The sequence below is a fragment of the Acomys minous genome (genome assembly GCF_964271855.1).
Source record: "Acomys minous genome assembly, chromosome: 20".
NCBI lineage: Eukaryota > Metazoa > Chordata > Mammalia > Rodentia > Muridae > Acomys > Acomys minous.
Genome location: NC_140502.1, coordinates 25,088,184 through 25,110,923, shown reverse-complemented (window position 1 = coordinate 25,110,923; position 22,740 = coordinate 25,088,184). Strand labels below are relative to the sequence as shown.

Sequence of the window (22,740 nt, the reverse complement as noted above, 5' to 3'; positions counted from 1 at the left end):
CCCAGGGTCATGTAGCCCAGGGTGACCTATAAGCTCACCATCCTCCTGCCTCAGCCTCCACACGGCGTATCAGCATCCTGGATGGTGTGCCCTTAAGTTCTCTATCGCCTTCCAAACCGTCTACCTCCTCGCCCCTGTGTCTTTTGTCCAGGGGCCTTGCCTGTCCCCCTAATCCCATTTTCTCCCTTCTGACTTTGTAATTTTTCTGCTTTTCTGTCCAAACCGCTGCCCACTTCTCCTCTGGTCTTGCCAGAGCCTGCTTTTTTTTTTTTTCCTTCCTAAAAAAAATTATTACTTCCTGGACAAGTCCTCCACCCGTGTGCCTGTCCTCTCCCCTCGGAATTCCTGGGGCTCTCTTCTGTCTGCGTATGTCTCCCCGGCTTTGTCCTTTTTTCATTCAGTAAATTGGTGACCTCAGAATCCTTCCTGGTCAGTGCCCTGGTTCTCTCCCCCCCAACACCACCCCCCACAACCCCTCCCTGTCTTCTGAGACGTCCTTCACTCTTAGCCACACCCAGGTCAGGGAATCCCAGGTGACAGCCACGCGGAGGTGCCATCCTCCCCACCCTAGCCTGGGAGGGGGCTGCCTTCTGGTCTCTCCAGCCCTCCCTTCCCCCCAAGCCCTCACTCCCACCTCCCTCTTTGAGCTGCCTCCCGCTGCAGCTGCAGCAGCCCGTTGCTAGGGCAACCACAGCTGGCTGGGTGGGAGCCCCTCCATCCCATCCCCCCTCTTCGCCTCTTCCTGCAAGACGGGGAGGAGCTGGGACAAAGCCAAAGGGAGGCATGGTGTAAGGGGCAAGGGGGTGGGGGCCGGCCACGGTGCTTTCTGCCCAAGTGAGGCCCCGATGGCTTGCCATCTTGGTGACACCCCAAAAGAGGCTAGAGACGGAGGCGGCCGTGGGCAGAGGGGTCAGGCCCAGTTTAATACACAGAAACAAGTTACTTCACAGCAGAGGCAGGCAATAAAGGAGACCTGGTAGCAAGGGGGGCACTCCTGGATTGGGGGGCAGGCTCCCCCAGACCCTCCATCCACCTCCCCCACTTGCAGTCTCAATTTCCCTTTTTTTTTTTTAAACCCGAACGACAAACACACACACAACCACGAGAAACAGCCACACCCCCCTCACCACCCCCAAAATGGCTACCGGGGGTGGGGGGTAGGGGCGGGATGTGAGGCAGCCCGGCCTGGCCGGGTAGGGAAAGGGCTGGGAAGGGAGCGGAGGGGATTGGGGGGGTGGAGGGGGGAGAAAAAGAGTCCATTGCAATCTGTGCTTCTCGCTGCAGCGGGCTGGCTGCCTGCCTCGCCCCGCCGGCCTCCCTCAGCTGCATGCCCCAGGCCCGGCGGGCACCGGGTGGGCGCAGGGCGGGGCTGCCAAAGAAGGGCACCAAGAGTTCAAAACCATGGTTCACATCATGCGGTATCCACGCTGGGTACTGGGAGGGGGCAGTGGGTGGGCACCGCGCCCACCTGGCCTGGGTGTGAGGAAGGAATGCTACCCACCTCGGATGGGGAGCTTGTGACAATTGCAACTCGCGAAATGGGGGTGGGGAGGAGCCATCCCGGAAACTGGTAAAGTCGGTTCCCCCAGCAGAGAGGCTCGCTCAGCTGTGCCCCTACACCCAGCCAGGCGTTATAGGACTCTTTGTATATATTAATTTCTTTCTTTCTTTCTTCTTCTTTTTTTTTCACTTTTTGTCTTTTTCTTTAGAAAAAGGCTTTTTTGTGCCCCTGGATGGCATCCGCTACCCCTCTATGCCCGCCTAGAGGCGGGGTATGGCTTTGAGGGGGCAGAAGCCCCTGGTGCCCCTTTGTCAAGGGATGAGGAGGGGGCAGGAGGGGCCCTGCTGGACTCACCCACCCACCCGCGGGGTAACATTCCACTTGCAGGGGGAGAACACCTTGCCCCCTCCCCCTCCAGGCTTCACCCAATCCCTCCCACTCGGGACACCGGGCGTGGGGAGCCAGGAGCTCCGAGAGGCAGAAGTTAGCACCGCCCAAAGGTCCTGGAGAAGCCGAGCCAGGCAGGCCTAGGTGAGGGTGATGTAAGCAGAGGCCTTTTCTTTCAAGTGCCGAAGACAGAGGTGGCAACTCCAGCTCCCTGCGGAGGAAGCCGCAAGACAAAATTAGACTCAAGCCGAAGAAGAGTGCGCGCCCCCCCCCCAACCTGTCCCCACCCGGAGCACGCGGTCTCCGCCGCCAGGAAGACAACGTTCCAACCCACCCACCCACCCACCCCGTGCCCCGCCCACCTCTTCCCTTCCTTCCTCACCTTCCGGGGGCTCCGCCATCGGAGGGCTCAGGCAGTACATGTGATAACCCCGATCGCAGTCGTCACAGAACAGCAGCTGGTCCTGGGGGGGGGTGAGACCCGCCCAGCTGGCACCCTGGGGGCACGGGCACCAGAAACGGGGGTGGGGGGCCGGGGCAGGGGCTAGGTCCCCGGGGTGGGGTGGGGGGGCTTTCTCAGAGAACTGGCTCTGCAGTCTGTACTGTGGCGTCCGCTGGCCTTGCTTGCCCGTTCACAGAGCGCGAGCGCGCGTGCTCTGGGTTTTGTAACCGGGTTTTGTAACCATTCCCAACTCAGGAGCAATGGATATAGGTTCAAAGCCTGGCCCTACAGTTCTCTCAGCTTGGTGGTCCCGGGCATTGTTTTTTCCTCTCTGAGCTCAGAATCTTCTATATGTGGTAGGGATGAGAGCGCCAGCCTCGAGAGGGGTTCGGGGGCGTCGCCGGGGGGGGGGTTAGAATATAAGGGGACACTAGTGACAACAACAGTACATGCCACTGCGGGTCACCTGGGGGTTACGAGCAAGGAAGGCTTTTAGGCTTCGTGGGCAAAACGGGCAGAGCCAGGCTGAAGGGCAGCTGGGGGTGTGCCCAGGAGGTGGGGTGTTGGGGGCACTCACGTCATTCTCCGAGGTGCCACACAGGCTGCAGGACTTGCATTCGATGCACTGCCAGCGGTAGGTCCGCACAGCCGCGGTCATGTTCACGGTGAACTGTAAACACGAGGGATGCCCTGGGGGGCCGAGGGGCAGGGACGCAGTTAGCGAGTCCTCGTGCCCCTGGTGGCGCTAATGACTGACCCCTGGCTAAGTGATGGCTCTAGCCACAGCCCGGACTCAGAGGTCAAGGTGAGCTTTGTGGTGGGACCCCACCCCTGAGACAGACACCCGGAAGCTGGGATGCTCTGTTGGCCACCATGACAACCCACACTCCCATCCTCAGGACACCATGGCAACCGCATTCCATTACCCACCGTGCTGTGGCAACCACGGTTCTACCACCCACAACACCGTGGCAACCACAGTCTGTTAAGCACCGCGCGAGGCGGCCACATTCCAATACCCACAGCAGAGCGGCCAGCCTCCTTGTTAAACCACAGCGGACGACGACGTGGCAGCCGCCTCCTCCCAACCAGGGTGCTGCTATAGCAACCACTTCCACAACAGGGTCCCAACCTTGCTTCCCTGAAACCAGAGGCCGCCCCACACAAGGCAGCAGCAAGCACTCTCCCACTGACAGTACAGTCAGTGTCAACCCAGCTCAGCCGGTCCCCCACAGCGCGCGCGCAGACACCTGTAGCCACTGCCCACAACAGCCGACAGCTATTTGCCATGGAGCCAGGCACCACACAGCCCGACAGCAGTGGCTACTGCCCACGGTGCCCAACGGCCAGTAGCCACAGTAGCCACAGTAGCCACAGCCACGGCCCACCATGCCATAACAACCACATTCCACTACGTTAACGGCCAAGACAGCCCACGCTGTAACAACCGCAACCCATTTCCCAACGCTGTTGAAGCGACCACCGTGGAAAACCACATTATATTAACCACGGGTCTACCACACACAATCCTGTTACTCACAGGACCCAGGTGGTGCAATTCATTACTTCCGTACCTCAGTCCCTTACCCACAATGCCTTTCCCAAGCCAGGAAAGCACAAAACCATGGCATCTCATTCTGTTTCTACTGTGCCAGCCGAGCCCGCTCAGTTTCCCACAGTCCTTAGCAGCAGAGGCAGCCCCCAGGGCAGGCTGGGTACAGCCCTCACTCCCCTGCCTCCCCTTCCCCAAGTCAGGGCCCTGGGATGTCCTCTCCCGCCCCTCTCCCAGTGATCCGTGGTGAGAATGTCACCTGATCGCCCACAGTCTGCACAGGAGATGAGGTCCTCGGGACACCCCGTCTTCTTGGAGCCCCCCAGGCAAAAGTCGCAGTAGCCATTGGGGATGACCGTGCCGTCTGGTGCTTTCTTGGCTGAAAGACAGCAGGCAGCGGTGGGCACAGGACAGGTGAGGCACCCCAGTCAGAGACTGCTGCAGAAGTAGGGTAGAGGGAGGTGTCCCTACCTGTGTGTTTCCTCTGTGCCTCGGGGACCCAGGCCAATTCTTTGTAAAACTCTGGGGGTGGGGAGGGGAACAGAAAGGGGCTCTTACCATAGGCAAGGTCCCATGTGTCCCCAGCCTCAGCCCCAGGGGTGGACCCTTGGCCCAGGCACTGGGAAGTAGAAAAAAAAAAAGGCTGGGGGAGGGGGAAATAATTCTCACCAGAACCTCAACTCTTGGGATAACTGTATGTTCTCTTTATTTGGGCAAAGTGTGGAAAGAAAACCTTAGGAAAAGCCCTTGGCTGCCCCTGCGTTGCGTGTTTGCCGCCCGCAAGCAACCTTGCCTAGGTCAACTGTTAGCAGGCAGATCTGCAAGGCTCCCACCACCCCGCCTCAGGAAAACCTAATCAGGAGGGCTGTCAGAGGTCTGGGCCTGGCCTGACCTGAGGGACATGTGGGAGACAGCTCCCTTCCCCCGTGGCTCAGTTGTCATGGTATGGAACTGGTGTGGGTGTCCGTCAAGGACCCCTGGGGCCACCAACCTTCCCCCTGCACCCTACCATAGCAGACAAGGAACAAGGGAGCCCCAGAGGGGAGGGGAGAGATTTACCACACACACCCCAAGCTCTAATTGAAACAATAAATCAGACCCAGAAATATTATGCCCAGGCAAGGAGTGAGGGAAGGAGAAAGAGAGAGAGAGAGAGAGAGAGAGAGAGAGAGAGAGAGAGAGAGAGAGAGGGTTTGGTTGTCATGGCAACCCCAGAGCCAGCATCCCTATGGTCGGTGGGGGGAGGGAACCCTTAGGCTGGAGAGTTTCCAGAAACGTCTAAATGTGCCCCCACTTCCCCTTTCCCAGCCCCCCCCCCACCGCACCACCCCTGGCATCTCACCCACCAGTCCTGACCCTCCAACTCACGTTTATGGTTGTTTTTCCGGTGGAAAGGCAGGGCGTGGCGCTCAGTGTGCTCCTCCCCCTCCTCCTCAGCCAGGTGGGTGTGGGTGTAGTGGTAGCTGAGGCCCGGCCGGTTCTTATATCTCTTCCCGCAGACTGCAGGGTAAATGAGTGGGTGGTGGTCAGGCGCCGGGGCCACCTCCTCCACCCTGGCCTCCAAGATCACACCGCCTGCTCTGCCAAGGGCCCCGAGGGAAGAGGTCACAGGATCCCACACTCCCTCTCTCTGTCCCCTCTGCAGAACTCACTATCACAGACGTACGGCTTGTCACGGTCCTCCAGGGATGCGGTGTCCTGGCGTTTTCTGAGCCCTCCGATGCCATATGCCTGTGGGGAGGGGGCGTCAGAGGTAAGAGGCCCAGAAAACCAGAAGTGGCTCTCATCATTATTGGGTTGTTTGTTTTTTTTTAGTTTGTCGTTGTTGTTGCTGCTGGTGTTGTTTTGTTGTTGGACACAGGGTCTCACTATGTAGCCCTGGCTAGCCTGGCTCACTATGGAGAAGAGGCTAGCCTTAAACATGCAGTGGCCCTCCTGACTCTGAGTTATGGTTAGAGCTACCACACCGCAGTGGGCTTCTTCATTTAGACTTGAAAGTTAGACTGGGGGGGAAAAAAAAGAGTAAAAATTTCCTTTTCGGTACCGGGGGTGTGGCTCAGTGGCAGGGCAAGTGTGACTAGGCGACTCTGGGTTCCATCCCAGAACCACGAAACAGTAATAAAATCTCCCCGTGAGACTGCGCACGCGCTAGCTGTGGCCCTTCCCAACGTCTTCTCTCAGTCCACACCTCTGAAGACAAGTCTTTTTGTTACCGCTGTTGTTTTGAGACAGGCTCTCCCCACATAACCCTGGCTGTCCTAGAACCCACTGGGTAGATCAGGCTGGCCTTGAACTCGCAGAGATCCTCTTGCCTCGGCCTCTCTAGTGCTGGGGTTAAAGGCGAGTTCCTACACCTTCTTACTGCTTTTGTTGTAAGTTGTTTTCTGGGTAGGTGTTGTTTGTATGTGTATTTGTGTGCGTGTGCGGTTTGCCTGTGTGTCTGTATGTGTCCGTGCGCGCGCATGCGCGACGTGCGTGTTGTCATCATCGTCTGGGTGGTTGGCTTGGCTTAGGACTTTTTAAATTTTTTTCTTTTTGCACAGGGTCTCAGAACAGCCTAGAACTCACTTGTCTCACACTTATAGCAGTTCTCTCGCCTCAGCCTCCCGGGAGCCGGGGTCTAAGTGTGGACGACCACACCGCGCATGCCTCAGCCTCCCAGGAGCCGGGGTTCTAAGTGTGGATGACCACACCGCGCGTGCCTCAGCCTCCCGGGAGCCGGGGTTCTAAGTGTGGATGACCACACCGTGCATGCCTCAGCCTCCCGGGAGCCGGGGTTCTAAGTGTGGATGACCACACCGTGCATGCCTCAGCCTCCCGGGAGCCGGGGTTCTAAGTGTGGATGACCACACCGTGCATGCCTCAGCCTCCCGGGAGCCGGGGGTCTAAGTGTGGACTATCACACCGTGCGTGCCTCAGCCTCCCGGGAGCCGGGGGTCTAAGTGTGGACCACCACACCGCGCATGCCTCAGCCTCCCGGGAGCCGGGGGTCTAAGTGTGGACTATCACACCGTGCGTGCCTCAGCCTCCCGGGAGCCGGGGGTCTAAGTGTGGACCACCACACCGCGCATGCTTGGACTCCTCGAGCTCCCTGGATTTTGAAAACTGAGTTTTGACTTCCTCGTCCACAAAAAAACAAAAACAAAAACAAAAAAAGGGGTATGAAACCCTCTGCTCCTTCACATGGCTCTGGGGAGGAGTGGGAGGGAGAAGCTTCTGGAAGGTACCTTTCCTTTGGCCCTGTTCTTCCTCCTTGGAATGTCCTCCTCCAAGTCTTCTACCTCGAGATCATGCGGGAACTCCAGCAACTGCTGTTTCTGGGCCCAGTAGAAGGGAGATTTGGGGGTCAAGAAGGTGGGGGGGCACTGGTGTGCTGCAGGTGGGGTGGGAGAGCAAGGCAGGGAGGAGCCTGCTACAAGCATGGGTGTTCTGGGAGAATGCAGGGTACCCAGAGGCCCTGTGGAGCCAGGCAGTTCAGAGCAGGAAGGCAAAGTGGTGACAGGTGACAGGGCGAGAGCGCGGACCTGCAGCCAGGGTCGCGGCTCCTACCTGACAGTCCATAATAGTCTCTTCCTCCTTCAGCTCTACTTTCTTCTCTCCGGTCTCAGCACACAGCAGAGCCTCAAGAACAGGCCCTTCCGGGAGGCCACCCTCCTTCTTTAGGGGCGCCTCACAATCTGGGGACAGTCCACAGGCAAAGAGGTGTCAACTGAAGGGATTGCGGTCAAAGTGCCCAGGTTGCAGGGACCTGGGGCAGGGCGTGGGGGTGGGGGAGGCCAGAGGGCTTGAGGCGAGGAGGAAGAATATGGTCCTGTGGCTGGGACAGGGTCTCTGCCACGCTCAGCCAACAGCAGACCGTGGGGAGTGTGCCCAGAGCCTGGACAGCCACAGGCACACCCTCCGCGCTACTCAATACTGAAGCCAGGACCAGACCCTGAGTGGACCAGAAACACTCAGGAGCAATACAGATGCTCATAAACACTGTACAGTGAAAGGGCAGCTAGGCCCTCAGATAACCCCACAGAAACTTAGGTGGACGTTTGAATAGGATGCACACAGACACGTATGTAGATGACCAGCCACACAAAGGGACGCGGCCAGACACTGGGATACAGCTGGACATGCAGAAGCCGTACAATTAAGGCCTGGGATACGGAGGCACTTTGGAAGAAGATGGCCAGAACCACAGATGGATCCGAACCCACATCAGTGAGGAAGACACCGGCAGGCCCTCGGACACACCTGGACACTCACAGACATCCCCAGGGAGACACACTCAGCTGTGCCCACACACTCACACGGAGAGACACAGTCACGCACACACACACACACAGCCAGCCAGCAGACTTTCCCACACACTTGGACACAGAAAAAGAAGAAACCAGTGTCTGCCTTTTCTGAACACACTGGACAGGGGCTGACTCCAAAAAAACCCCCTAACACAGGTGACAAACGGCTCTCCTAGTCCACCCCGGCACCCCAGCAGGATGCCCTGATGGAATCAGATATCCCCACAAATCAAGCACACACCTTCTCTTACATACCCTCGCTTGGAAACACCTAGAAAAAAAAAACAGGCATTCGGACACACTCAGCAACGAGACACCCTACCTAACTCAGTGGCTCTCAACCTTCCAAATGCGGCGACCCCAAATTTATCACAATTCTTCACGTTGCGGTGACTGACCCCCCCCTCCCCCAACCATAAACTTATTTCATTGCTACTTTATAACTGATTTTGCTACAGTTATGAATTGGAACGTAAATATCTGTTTACGCAGGGTCGCCACCCATGGGTTGTGAACCGCCGCTAACTCATACAAACACACAGAAAGAAACACAGCCAGCCAGCCAGACACACAGGTGTATGTATCCCGGCTCACGGGAAGCAGAGACAGTCAGACTTGATACATCTAGTCAGAGATAACACCGTGTCCACCATACACCTGCTTGTCATGACCCACACAGCAGGTACAGCTCGACACTCAGTAACTCATCAAAGTAACTCAAGACGCCGGGAGGCGGGTACCCTGCTGTGCAGACACTGGGGGAAATAAGAGATGATGTTCAGACGGGCAGCTGTGGGGCTGGGGGGACCTTGATGGGGGAGGCGGGCACAGCAGGCGCAGGGGCCACAGCTCTACCCACCGATCTTGTACTCGCAGGGCCGGAGCCTGGGGTCCTCCAGGATGTTGAGCCTCCGTTTCTTCCTCCAACAGCGGGCGGGGTAAGTGTAGATCTGTCCCGGGGCCAAACCTAGGAGAGAGAAGCTGTGAGAGCGAGGTCCCTGGACGGAGGCCCCCGCCCCGCCCCAGCCTCGCGGCGGGTACCAGGCCCGCGGTGGGTCTTCTCCATCCAAATGTAGCAGTTGTTCTGGGCCACGCCGGTCTGCGAGTCCAGGAAGGGCAGGCGCAGGCTGCGCTCGGCGCACAGGCGCGCGTTGTAGCTGCGGCAGTGCTCGATGGCCTCCCGGTAGAAGTCCTCGCCGAGGCTGCGGGGGCGGGCGAGCAGCGGGCGGGCGGCTGTCAGGCAGGGCTGGCCGGAGGAGGCCCAGCACCCCTCCCCTGGCCACCCGTACCCGCTGGTCCGCAAAGGGCAAGCCGGCCAGGTCCACCTTCGCCTTCCCCACCCACCCCCCCATCTCCTCCCACCCCTCCGGACCCGGGGGCGGGGCAGGGTGCTGGCGGGGAGGCAGCTACCTAGAACTTGATTTCACGTCTCGGGTTAAGAAGTGTTCACAGACAATTATAGAAACAGACCAAAACACGCCGGGGCCCATGCACACATGAACGTAACCAAACACCCAATACAAACAAATCGCACATGGCCACACGGGATTCACACACAAAGAGAAACGCATCCCAATATTCACAAAGGAGAAGCAAACAAATTCCCTGTACCGCGCGCGCACACACACGCACCCCTCTTGCCAGATCACACATATTCTAAGTCGAGAAAAAAAGAAAATACCCACAGAGCTACCTAAGCATACCATGTATGCGGAGACCACAAGATAAGAAATTATCCACAAAGACCCCCAACATGAGAACACGACACACACACACACACACACACACACACACACACTCATCCCAACAGTCACATCATGTCAAAAAAAAAAAAAAAAAGACAGGGACTCTAGAAACACATATGCGCTCACAGATCCGTCCAAAGACCACTCTAGCCAAACACACAAAAGAAATCACAGAGATTTACCATTCACACCCAGGCAAAACAGAAACCCAAATGTAAAACGCATTCCCCAAACACAGGTACACGCCTCGGAACCAGAGGGGCAGTCAGGTCTGCCCAAGTTCACACAAGAATTTAGACACATCCACAACACCTCCCCTATCCAAAGACGCAGGGCACAAACGGTGCCCTTTCAGCAGACATGTGCACGCACGCACACACACACACACACACACACACACACACACACTCACTCACTCAGAGACCCGAACACTCACATAGGTAGCGCAGAATAAAAGAAACCATGCACATACCCACACACTCAGCCAGAAGACAAAAAAGCTATGTACAAGTCGCACCACACACTCCACACCCCAAGACAAAGGTAGCGTGGATTCGACTCGAGTGTACCCAGGCCCCAGTTCGCCTAAACCATTTTTACTCCTCTCTCAGACCCTGGCATCCCTGGGAGGGGACATGGCCCCCCCCTTCCCCTAAAAAGCCTGGGAGACCCGCTACCCCCCGGCGCCCTCCGCCCGCCCAGGACCAAAGCGTCGGACTTCACTCTTGCCAGACACCCACAGTCGCATACACTTGCAACCTCCGCCACCCCCCCCCCGCGCCCCGATCACGGTGACAGCCCCCTGACACCCCACGAGCCCCACCCCCAGCGGCCACACACATACACACACGCGCGCGCCCGCGCACACCCGCCCGCGCGAGCTCCCCCGCCAGCCCGCACCACCTCAGGGGGCCGGGGATGACCGTGGCCATCTTGCTACCCGGGTCCTGCCCCCAGCAGGTCCCCGCCGGGTCGGTCCTCCCAGCGGTCGGGCGGGCGCTGAGGCCGCCCATCCATTCATTCCCGGGGGGGCGGGAGCACGAGGATCTCAGCCAATCAAGACGGCGGGGCGGGCCGCCCAGGCCATGCTGGGAGTGGTAGTCCCTGGCGGGTGTCCTCCGACCCCGGGCGGCGGCGGCGGCGGTGGTGGTGGTGGATGGGGAGGTGGGGGCGGGATGGAGGACCAGGCAGCGGGTCCTACACGCTCGCTCAACACGCACTCCCCAGCCCCACGTGCACAGACGCAGGCACGCACACACGCGCACATGGCAGCTTACACACAGTCGCTCTACACTCGCAGACTTCCCACACACCCCACTCACACACCTTCACACGAGCCCAGGCACGGGCGCGCGGACCTCGCAGGCGCCCACCCAGCGGTGCCACCACCGTGCCAGACGCACACCTGGCTCTCCAAACACCGTGACCCTCCTCGCTGATCGGACTCCGGGGCGGCGGCGCCTGACTTAACCTTTCTGGGCCTGTTTCCTCCTTTAGGAAATAGTTGTAATACCTCAACGGACTGAAGATTACAATAGCAACTAGGTAAGTGGCTGGTTTGGGGACAGTTTCTTGCTGTTCAACCCAAGCTGACCTCAACCGCCAATTCTCCTGCCTCTGCCTCCCCCCCCTCACCCCCACCCCCCGCCAAGGGCTGGAATTAAAAGTGTGTGACACCAAGCCAGCAGGGCTTGGGCTCAGGTTTGGTAAAAGATCCTATGGCTTCAACCCAGTACCAGATGCAGGAGAAGGTGCCTGGCAGGTACTAATAAATCCATTTATTTCAACGGAGACAATAATCTACAAAGAGGATCTGATATGCACCGAGGCAAAAAGCGGTGGTGACGCTGTTATTAGAAAGAATAATTGCCCGACTTAGCGTGTGTTCAACAGATAATTGTTGAGTGAACACTTGACACCCACCGTGCGCTTGACACAGCTCTCTCCAGGCTAAACCGTTACTGTCCTCATTTTCCAGACAAGGACTTTGAGCCCTTGAGAGCAAACCTTACCAGCTCTCAGCCCCTGACGGCTGACTATCACCCATTCCCCACTGTCACAGACTCAACCCTCAACTCTGAGAGATCCCCAGAGAATGAGCTGACGTACTGGACACACGCGTGCGCGCGCGCGCGCGCACACACACACACACACACACACACACACACACACACACACACTACACACCCCCTCCGGGGAATAACTTAGCATTCTGATTAGAGTGGCTGCATAAATTAGCATATCAAGTGTTAATACAAATACACCCCTTGTCCAGCAGGGGGCGCTCACCCATCCTTATAAGACTTCAAGATTCCCAGCACTTAAAACACACACACAAGACTCCTCCAGTCAGGTGGTGGCGGTGGATGGTGGTGAACTCAGGAGGCAGAGACAGGAGGATCTCTGTGAGTTCGAGGCCAGCCTGGTCTACAAAGTGAGTCCAGGACAGCCAAGACTACACAGAGGAAACCCTGTCTCCAAAAACCAAAAACAAACAAAAAAAACCCACCCAACCCCTCTAGACTTGGCTCCTTCCACAGATGTAGCCACCCACCCACCTGAGCCAGTCAGGCAGGGTGTCTGATTTACTTCCTGCCCAGGAATAAGCAAGAGGTGCTGGCAGCGCCCTCACTGGTGTCCACCCTACCCTTGTCACCTTCCTCTCACCCCCGGCCACCCTCCAGATCCCCTGCACACACTCCCCAACCTGCGTCACCCCTCTACCTTGGCCCTGCCTTCTCACTGCTTAGCTGAGTGTCATGGGCACCTCGTCACCTCAGAAGCTGAGGCTGCCACTAGTAAAAGCGCCGGCTCCCTTTCCTTGCCCACCCCCACACACTCTCCTCAGAGCTTGGACTCCCTGTGCGGGTTGCCAAGCAATGCGCCTGCCCCAGAGCCTAATGCCCTGGGCTATAATATTAATTGGTCACTGTTTACACCAATATCCTGAGTTATGCCCTGCGCCAAGTGCCCCTCAAAGATGGCCGTTCTTAGTCAAGTCCTGTGGCTCACGCCTGTCACCCTAGCATTCAGAGAGCTGAGGTGAGCGAGGTCGCTTTTTAGATTTTAAGATTTTTAAGACACCGTCTTGAAAAAACAAAGCTGGAGGAAAGCCTATGAGACCGAAAAGGCCCAGGCGTGGTGGCACACACTTGTAATCCCAGCACCTCAGAGGTGTCAACAGGCCAGCCTCGGGGCCACTTAGTGAGTTTGAGGCCAGATCAAGCCACTTAAGAGCCTGTCTGTAACTAACTCAACAGCCTCTAGGAGCCTCGCTGCTGCCCCCTCGAGGTAACGGGAACGGTTATGCTACCCCCAAACCTTGCGCAGTAACACTGAGGCCCAGAGCAGGAGCTTCAAGCCTAGCGTGAGTTCAGGCGAGAACTGAAGCCAGTGCCAAGGGCCTCTTACTCCTAAGATTTGCCTCTTGCCCTGGCTGGCTGGCCTGGAGCTCACTGTGTAGAGCAGGCTGGCAGAGATCCTCCTGTGTCCGCGATTAAAGGTGTGAGCCTGTGGCTCTTGCACTCCTGGTGTCCCCAGTTCCAACCCACTAGACCCTTTGGAAGGTAACCAGGAGCGACCCTGAGCCATCCACGGCTGCTAAGACAGCCCTCTCTGCTCCTGCAGAGGGCACACCTCACACACTTCCTCCAGCGTGTCTGCAGACCCCACCAACCCAGACTTGATTTCAGGGTGTCCCTCCAAAAAGAGCAGACGTGTGTGTGTGTGTGTGTGTGTGTGTGTGTGTGTGTGTGTGTGTGTGTCTTAGAATGAGAGGGCAGCATAACGCGTCACCGTTACCCTCCCCTTCACACTGACCCAGGCACCAGACGGACCCCCTTCCCATACTGTAAATCCTAGCCCTCCCCCTCCCCCCGCCGCCAACTCTCACCTCCCCCATCCCAGAAACCAGAAGCAACTGGGGAAGGGCTTTGGTTCAAACAACCCTTCTGTAGGTGGATGGGAGAGGGGGCCCGCACGCCCCCTGTCACCCCAACGCGCCAGGCTCAAGGTCAAGTCTGTGAGTGCAGGGGGTAGGGAAAAGCGGGAGATAGCCCCGGCCCCTTTGTGCGTCGCCGCGGGCGCACGCCCTCCGCCTCCTCTGCCCGGCCGGGAGCGGGGGAGGGGAGTGCCGCTCTCCTGCAGGGAGAGAGGGCGGGAGCGGCCACGCTCCTGTCACTCGTAGCTGGCTGTCACCGCCAGGGAAAGGGGGGTGGTGGTGGGTGGAGAGCGCTGGGACCCGGGAGTCCGGGATCCCGAGGAAGGACGGAGAGAGGGAAATGTAAAAGAGGCGAAGGCGGCATCGGGTGGCAGAAAGCGAGGGGAGACCGGGGGACGGTCTAGCCTCGGACGCAGGCGTTCGGGTCCCCGGTCACCTGGCCCAGCGGGCAGCCGGCGCTCAGAAGCGAGCAGCAGACAGGCCGAAAGGGAGGGAATTCCCGGAGAGGGAGGGCGCTTCCAGCACCGGCTCCCGAGGCACCGGTCCCCCGAGGGGATGGGAGGTGCTCGCGCTAGGTGGCTATGGGCGGGGAGAAGGAAGGATGCCACGGTCGGTCCAAGCCGACCGAAACGTCGGGACTTCTCGGTATTGGAGAGCCGGGAGCAAAGAGAGGGGACAGCAAGGACTCGAACGGGGACGGCCTCGGCTCCCACTCTGCAGCCGCGGGGTTCCCGGAGAAAGACCCGGCAAGAGAATGGTGCTTTGATGAGGAGAATGGGGTGAGATGTGTAAGGATCTAGGTCCGTACTTAAGAGGTTGGTACCACCCTCCCGCCCCCGGGGCAGTCGGGCAACCCCAAAAAGACGCCGAGGAACAGAGACGGCCTGGGCGAGCGAAGCCCCTACCCCCACTCTGGGTGGGGACACGGCCTCCGCCACCCCCCCTTTAACCCGCGGCACATTCCTTCACTGACAGCCACAAAGAATTGGTGCCCCCGCGATCCAGAAGGGCTCCCGTACCTAACCCCTGGGGACGATAGGGGTTGGGGGGCCCTCAGGAGAGCCGGGGCGCACAGGGGGTCCCCGAGTACCATTCCACGCGCTTGCGTCCCCCACCCCAGCCCAGCCCAGCCCAGACCCGGGGAGTGTAGGGAGGGGAGGACCGGCTTTTGGAGGATGGGGGTCCGGACTTGGGGAGGGGGACACTCACGACTTGAGCGGGTTCTGAATGGCGGTGGCCATGGCCCGCTCGGCTGGGCTCCCTCCGGCCCGGGGCGCCGCTGCCACCGCCGCCACCGCTGCCACCGCCGCCGCCGCCGCCGCCGCGCGCGGGCCCAGCCCGGCCTGCGCCGCCCGCTCTGCCGCCCAGCGCGCTACGATTTCATTCATTCTTGGGGCTGCAGCGCGAGCGAAGCGGGGCGGGCCGGGGGGCGGGGCTCGGCCAATCCCCGTGCGTCCCGGCGCACGACGGGACCTGGAGTCTAAGGGGCGCGAGGCGGCGCCCGAGGGCGCCCCTGCGGGGACTACACGTCCCAGGGGCCTTTGGGAGAATGGCGCACCCATTGGTTGCTGGGGATACAGGGCGGGGCTCGGCATCCCACCAGAGCATCCTTCCTTCCCACTCTGGGGATGTGTAGGTACCAGCTGAGCTCGTGGTCCCCTACCACCCCCCACCCCGACAACCCCGAGCCCCCGAGGGATAACAGATGACCCACAGTGTGTGTGGAGTGTTTTAGCCCCTGTGCCTGCTTGTCTGAGTGGTTCTAACTTGTAAAGTTTAATCGATGCCTTTGTTTACTGACTGGGTACCTGCGGGCCAGCATTCTCCTGGGCACTGGAAATATAAGCAAAGACAAAGTCACTGCTGGTCTGAAGGAGTCCACATTCTAGTGATGGCTTTAGCAGTTAAGAGCTCTTCCTGGAGCTGGAGAGATGGCTCAGAGGTTAAGGGCACTGGCTGCTCTTCCAGAGGTCCTGAGTTCAATTCCCAGCAACCACATGGTGGCTCACAGCCATCTGTAGTGAGATCTGGCGCCCTCTGCTGGCCTGCAGGGGTACATGCAGAGAGAGCACTGTATAAAAAGAGCATTTCCTGTTCTTCCAATGGACCCAGGTTTGGTTCTCAGCACCCACGTTGAGCTGCCCATAACCACCTGTAACCCCACCTTCAAGGGTCTGGCCTCTATGAGCACCACACATGTACAAAGTACACACACACACACAAAGCAAACACTAGTACAGAGAAAATAAATCTAAAATGGTTTTTTATTATGTATTCAATGTTATGCACGCATGTACACCTGCAGGCCAGAAGAGGGCGCCAGATCTCACTATAGATGGCTGTGAGCCACCATGTGGTTGCTGGGAATTGAACTCAGGACCTCTGGAAGGGCAGCTAGTGCTCTTAACCGCTGAGCCATCTCTCCAGCCCCTAAAATGAAATCTTAAAATGAAAGGTACTGTAAGTGAATACAAAATTAAGACAAATTTGAGATGAGCAAGGACCCTGGTAGTGTAAGGTCTTGTAGAAATGCACAGTGTGTTCTTGTTTTTTGTTTGTTTTGGTTTGGTTTTGGGGTTTTTTTTTGTTTTGATTTCTGAGACAGGGTTTCTCCGTTTAGCCCTGGCTGTCCTGGCCTCATGATATAGACCAGGCTGGCCTCAAATTCACAGAGATCTGCTGCCTCTGCCTCCCTAGCGCTGGGATTAACAGGCGCATGCACCACCATGCCCAGCGCACAAGCTGTCGTCTTCTTCTTCTTCTTCTTCTTCTTCTTCTTCTTCTTCTTCTTCTTCTTCTTCTTCCTCTTTTTTAGAAGCCCTCTTTTGACCTTCTACTTCATATAGGGCCTCATTAAGTTGACCAGGCTGGTCTTGAACTCACTCTGTAGCATAAATAAGCTTTGCATTAACTATTCACCTCTGTGCCTGCCATGGTTACAGGTCTGTGCTATGAGGCCCAGCTAACACCATTTCTTCCAAGCATTTATAGCTGTTATATTACATATATAGTTAATCATTTAACCCATTGTCTGCCTCCTCTCCTTAGAATGCTGGTTCTCATCGGCAGTGGTGGCGCACGTCTTTAATTTCAGCACTCGGGAGGCAGAGGCAGGTAGATCTCTGAGTTCGAGGCCAGCCTGGTCTACAGAGCCAATTCCAGGACAGCCAAGGCTACACAGAGAAACCCTGTCTTGAAAAACAAAAATAAAAGGAAGGAAGGACGGCAAAGGATGCTGGCTCCAAAGGGCTTGTTGTCCCCTTCGTGGCTCTGTCCTGTCTGTGTGAATGAGAAAACAGCTGCCACTGCCCTCTCTCCTGTGCGACTCTCAGGACAGACACAGCAGGCAGTAGTAAGGTGTCAGCTGCGCTCTGTCACACACCTGCAGCAGCAGGGTTGGGGACAGGTGGCGGCCTGCTGTATTAGGGACTTCACCACCCAGTGGGGGGTCCCAGGCTCCCCTCAGGGCAAAGGTTTATGAAAGGTTAGAAGGTGTCTGGCATGGTGACCTTTGGTGACCTTAGCTCTCAGGAGGCTGAGGCAGGAGGATCAGGAATTGAAGGCCTGCCTTGGCTGCACAGCAAGTTGGAGGAAGGGATCCTTGTTCGGTTGCAGAATATGAGTTGGTATATTTACTTATCCCCAGAGTATTATGGGATGCCCCCTAAGGAGCTCCTGACTCCGGGGCCTGAAGTGATGTGTTTCTGTGTTTCTGGCTGACCTCTGTGTGAATACTTTTTTTTTTTAAGATGTTTTTGGTTTTGTTTAGTTTTTCGAGACAGGGTCTCTCTGTGTAGCCCTGGCTGTCCTGGACTCACTTTGTAGACCAGGCTGGCCTCAAACTCACAGCGATCCGCCTGCCTCTGCCTCCCGAGTGCTGGGATTAAAGGTGTGCGCCACCACCATCCGGCTTTTGGATTTTTTTCAAGATAGGGTCTCTCTGTGTAGCCTTGGCTGTCCACGACTTGCTTTGTAGACCAGGCTGGCCTTGAACTCACAGCAATCAACCTACTGGGATTAAAGGCATGCTCCACGACGGCGGGGCAAGATTTTTTATTTATTTGTTAAGCATAGTGCCCTGCCTGCATGTACACCTGCAGGCCAGAAGAGGGCGCCAGATCTCACTATAGATGGCTGTGAGCCACCATGTGGTTGTCGGGAATTGAACTCAAGACCTCAGGAAGAGCAGACAGTGCTCTTAACTGCTGAGCCATCTCTCCAGCCCCTCTGTGTGAATACTTTTGAGGCCTGTCCCCCTGGTCCTGATCACTGGCCAAGGTCCTTGAGTTCCGACCTCTTTCATCCTTGATGCCTGGTCATCCTGTCACTCATGTCCTGGGGACCAATGCTATTTTATCATAACCATCATGATTTATCTTTTATTTTTTTGAGACAGGGTTTCTCTGTGTAGCCCTGGCTGTCCTGGACTCGCTTTGTAGACCAGGCTGGCCTCGAACTCACAGCGATCCTCCTGCCTCTGCCTCCTAAGTGCTGGGATTAAAGGCCTGCGCCACCACGCCCGGCACCATCATGATTTTTCAAGACAGGGTTTCTTTGTGTAGTCCTGGCTGTCCTGGAGCTAGATGTGTAGACCAGACTGGCCTTGAACTCAGGGATCCACCTGCCTCTGCCCCCCACCACGCCACCCCCACGCTCTCTCAAGTGCCGAGTGTTTTAAACCCTTGGTCACTTCTCTTCCATCTGGAACTGAAAAGAATGTCCACTAGAGGGCACTATGGCTCAGTCTTTGTCCAGCAGAGCTGGTTCTTGCCTCAGAGGATGGAAATGCCATATCCCAAATCCTGGGGATATTCGAAGGAGAAGTTGGCAAAGATGGTGGAATGGTGCGTTCTGATAGAGACTGGTGGAACCAGAGATGCGGCTGCAGTGACAGGGGTTGGGGGACACGATGAGTCGGGGGGGGGGGCTAAGCAGGGCCAGCCCGGTGGTTATCAACAGCCTGGAACCTGCACAAGGCTCTGTCCCCGAACATGCCGCCCAGCCACAGGGTCGCCGTGGCTCGGAGCAGTGGCAGGGTGTCTGAGATGGTGGCCCCTCGAAGCCTTCCTTGGTCCGTGCTGACCCCAGAGGCCATGTCGGTATCCCTGCTGCAGCTGGGGGAAGTGCTGACGCCCCAAGCCGCGTTGATGACTTGGTCGGTGTGGATGCCTGTGGTCCATGCTGTTACCGGAGGAAGCCATATTGATGTCCTTGGGCCGTGTTGCTACTGGAGACCACGTTGATGTACGTGGCCCTTGCTGCCACCAAGGGCCATGATAGTATCCGTGGTCCGTTTTGCAACCAGAGGCCGTGTGGATGTTCTCGGTCTGTGCGCCCATTGGAGGCCTTGTTAATATCCATGGCCCATGTTACCACCAAAGACGATGGGGATGCCCTGGTTTTCTGCCACTGCGGGCCATGTTAAAGTCCATGGTCCGTGGTCCATGTTACCACCAAAAGCCACGGAGATGTCTGTCCATGGTCTGTGCTGCCATCTGAATTTGTGTGGATGTCTGTGGCCAGAAACCATCTGGAAGTCACGATCCGTGTTGCCACTGTGAAGGGCTAGGAAGCGTCTTCTGCTGTGCTGCCAATGACTGCACACGCACAGCGAGATGAGAGACATAGACGGCTCCCGTGACAGCCTCTCCCCACGCTCCCTCCCCCACATAGACAGAAAGCCATTGAAGAGAACTCCTAAAGCTCCTAAGAACCCAGCACGGTGGCGCACGCCTTTAATCCCAGCACTCGGGAGGCGGAGGCAGGAGGATTGTTGTGAGTTCGAGGCCAGCCTGGTCTATAAAGCCAGTCCAGGACAGCCAGGACTATACAGAGAAACCCTGTCTTGGAAAACCAACCAATGAACAAACAAAATTTCTGGTAAGGATGCTGGAGTGTAGCTCTCCACAATTGATGGCTTCTGGGGTGGGTACAGTGAGGAAGGACTCTGTTTTCTTTCTTTTTTTAACGTTTTCGAGAAAGAGTTTCTCTGTGTAGCCTTGGCTGTCCTGGACTCGCTTTGTAGACCAGACTGGCCTTGAACTCACAGAGATCCGCCTGCCTCTTGTCTCCTGAGACTCCATTTTCTTTAGGGAGCTGGCCACTGGGAGTTGTGTGTGCAACAGATATTGGAATTGGTATTTCTTTTCTTCTTTTATTTGTGGGGAGATCACAAAGGGGGTGCCGACTGGAAAGTGAGCGTGATGTGAAATTCTGAAATAATCAATACAAATATTATGTTTGGTTTTGTTTTTTGTTTTTTGTTTTTTTAAAGAGGCTGAGGTAGGAGGATCACAAGTTCAAGGCCAGCCCGGACTGCTCAGTCAGTTTCAGGACCACAGAGCGTGGGGTGTCAGTGTGGACACGCCCTTCTTTGCTGAGTTAATCTGCTGAGTGCTTTACGGCTGGCTGGGCTATCAGGAGAGCAGCCTGTCTGGAGGAGCAGCTCTCTGAATCCAGGCCCTTAAGGGACGTCTCATTCCTGGTGCTTTGGGGACACCAGGAGGGGAGTGCTGGGATTAAAGGCGTGCGCCACCACGCCCGGCCGGTTTTCTGTCTCTGTTGATACCTCAGGCTGGCCTTGAACTTGAGATCTGGTCTCAGCCTCCAGGGTTTTGGGGTCCTCCCACACCTGGCTTTGGAATGCAGTTTGAAAACTAACCCGCGCAGCCAGGCGGGGCGCTGCATGCCAGTAATCTCAGCGTTCAGGAGGAGGATGCAGAAGAGTCGAGAGATCAGGGTTACCCTCTGCTAAATAGGAAACTTAAGATCAGCCTGGGCAACAGGGGACCCAGATGAAAAGAGATAGTTCTATGAGGAAGGGAGGAAGGAAGGGAGGGAGAGAGGGAGGGAGGGAGGCGCGAAAAGGCTCACGTCGCCAAGATGAAGCACTCGTGGACCTCACGTCCGCACGGGCTGCAGTTACGTAAACGTGGCCACTAGGGGGCACTGGTAGCAAGCAACTTCTGATGGACAAGGCGCTGCTACGTGCTCTGCTTGGTGGTGCACTGAATTTTGTGGAAGAAATTAATCAGGTTAACTCTAAGAGCAGGTGTTCCACGGCAGGGCGACAGGAAGATCTGAGACTGAGAAAAAGCACGGCGGCAGCGGGCTCTATGGGAAAGAGGCCAAGGTGTGTGCATGACACCAGTAGAGGGACAGATGACCAGAGGGACACATGAAAAGGGGGGGGGAGGGGAAACCTTAAAATATTTGCTTAGGGGCTAGAGAGAGAATTCAGACATTAAGAGCAGACTGCAGCCGGGCGTGGACAGCCAGGGCTATGAAAAAACTAAAAAGAAAAATATAAAGCACTGACTGCTCTTCCAGAGGCCCCAGATTCGGTTCTCACAGCCCAACATGGCAGCTCTCAGCCGTCTGCAAGTCCAGTTCCAGGGACCCGACGGCCTCTTCTGAGTTCTCTGGGCACCAGGCACACACGTGCCCCACAGACATATGTTCAGGCACATAGAAAGGGCCTGGAGAGATGGCTCAGTGGTTAAGAGCACTGTCTGTTCTCCCAAAGGACCCGGGTTCAATTCCCAGCAAGCACATGGCAGCTCACAACTGTCTGTAACTCCAGTTCCAAGGGATCTGACACCTTCACAGTAATGCATATAAAATTAAAATAAAGAAATAAATAAAGCCAGGTGTGGTGGCGCACGCCTTTAATCCCAGCACTGGGGAGGCAGAGGCAGGAGGATCACTGTGAGTTCGAGGCCAGCCTGGTCTACAAAGTGAGTCCAGGACAGTCAGGGCTACACAGAGAAACCCTGTCTCGGAAAAAAAACAAAACAAAACCAAAAACACATCCTCAGACCAAGAACAAAGAAAAGAAAGCATGAAAAGACTGACTAATGGGGAAATTACCAACAATTGACTTTTTGGAAACTATTTGCTTTGGAGAGGAGAGGGCGCATGTGCAGGTCAGGGGACAGCCCGCAGAAGTGGCCTTTCCTCCCACCATGTTGAAGGGACTGTTTGTCACACTCGGCAGCGGGGAGTCACGAGCCAGCTCCGCAGCTGCAGAAACGCATTTTTACCACAGCGGGGTCGAGACGGTTTTGCAGGAAAGGGGAACAGTGAACAACGGGGTGCGTATAGGCTGGAAGTGGACAGTTAGAAAATTGTCATTTGAGCCAAGTGTGGTGGCACACGCCTTTAATCCCAGCACTCGGGAGGCAGAGGCAGGTGGATCACTGTGAGTTCGAGGCCAGCCTGGTCTACAAAGTGAGTCCAGGACAGCCAGGGCTACACAGAGAGACCCTGTCTCAAAAAACAAAACAAAACAAAACCCAAAAAAACCAAAAACAAAAAAGAAAAGAAAAGAAAAAGAAAATTGTCATTTGTCTGCTCCGTAGGAAGCAAACTGTGGGCAGGTGTGTGTGTGTCTGCGTGTGTGTGTGTGTGTGTGTGTGTGTGTGTGTGTCTGCGTGTGTGTGTGTGTGTGTGTGTGTGTGTGTGTGTGTGTGTGGGTCCCCAGGGCAGCATGGGCCATGGTGAGAGAAGGTGGTGAGCTGGGCCAACCTCGTGACACAGGGCATGTGACACACAGCGTCTCCCTGGCCAAAGAGGTTGGGCCCTTTCACCATGACAGGGTCCGTCCTGCGTGCACCCCTCGGCACCTCCAGAGACCTCACCACCTTCTAATCATCTTTACTGAGGGATGCAGGCACGCAGGGCCATGGTGGAGGTGACAGGACTTCCCAGGACAGTGCGGATGGCATCTGAACTCAGGCAGACATGCCTGGCCTGTGGTAGTGCTGGGGTTTGAATCTTAAGACCCAAGACGTGCCAGACAAACGTTCACCTCCTTTCTAAAACGCACCCATGTGGAGGAGGGTCTCACCTGCGTGTGTGGTACCTGGTGCTCACAGAGGCCTGA

The 22,740-nt window shown here is 56.7% G+C and overlaps 1 protein-coding gene and 1 long non-coding RNA gene across 13 annotated transcripts; one reads left to right on the top strand and one right to left on the bottom strand.

Moving 5' to 3' along the window:
• Window positions 1-893: 893 nt before the first annotated feature.
• Window positions 894-15,183, bottom strand: DPF1 (double PHD fingers 1). 12 transcript variants are annotated; one of them, XM_084771223.1, is made up of 12 exons: window positions 15,066-15,183; window positions 9,213-9,373; window positions 9,031-9,138; window positions 7,432-7,559; window positions 7,110-7,199; window positions 5,535-5,613; window positions 5,251-5,382; window positions 4,354-4,404; window positions 4,142-4,261; window positions 2,908-3,020; window positions 2,271-2,385; window positions 894-2,099 (listed from the first exon to the last, which is right to left on the bottom strand). In XM_084771223.1, exons 1-12 carry the CDS (start codon window positions 15,095-15,097, stop codon window positions 2,029-2,031), a joined length of 1,200 nt encoding a protein of 399 aa, XP_084627349.1. In that variant the 5' UTR covers window positions 15,098-15,183; the 3' UTR covers window positions 894-2,028. The 12 variants fall into 12 exon arrangements, 10 of the variants coding, with proteins under 10 accessions (XP_084627349.1, XP_084627353.1, XP_084627350.1 ...); XM_084771227.1 differs by having other exon boundaries at window positions 2,271-2,352; window positions 15,066-15,175; XM_084771224.1 differs by lacking the exon at window positions 15,066-15,183 and adding an exon at window positions 10,817-11,096.
• LOC311591559 lies at window positions 7,495-11,462 on the top strand. The gene is made up of 3 exons (XR_014777136.1): window positions 7,495-7,576; window positions 9,048-9,109; window positions 11,414-11,462. It is a non-coding gene; the product is annotated as an uncharacterized lncRNA (long non-coding RNA).
• Window positions 15,184-22,740: the final 7,557 nt, after the last annotated feature.

Excerpts from the sequence above, each read along its gene's own strand:
- DPF1 (XM_084771218.1), bottom strand. The coding sequence starts at position 9,973 with ATGAGTGTGTGTGTGTGTGTGTGTGTGTGTGTGTGTGTCGTGTTCTCA. Across the intron at positions 5,383-5,534 it reads CAAGCCGTACGTCTGTGATA|TCTGCGGGAAGAGATATAAG; the intron begins GTGAGTTCTGCA and ends TTTACCCTGCAG. Across the intron at positions 4,262-4,353 it reads GGCACAGAGGAAACACACAG|CCAAGAAAGCACCAGACGGC; the intron begins GTAGGGACACCT and ends GCTGTCTTTCAG.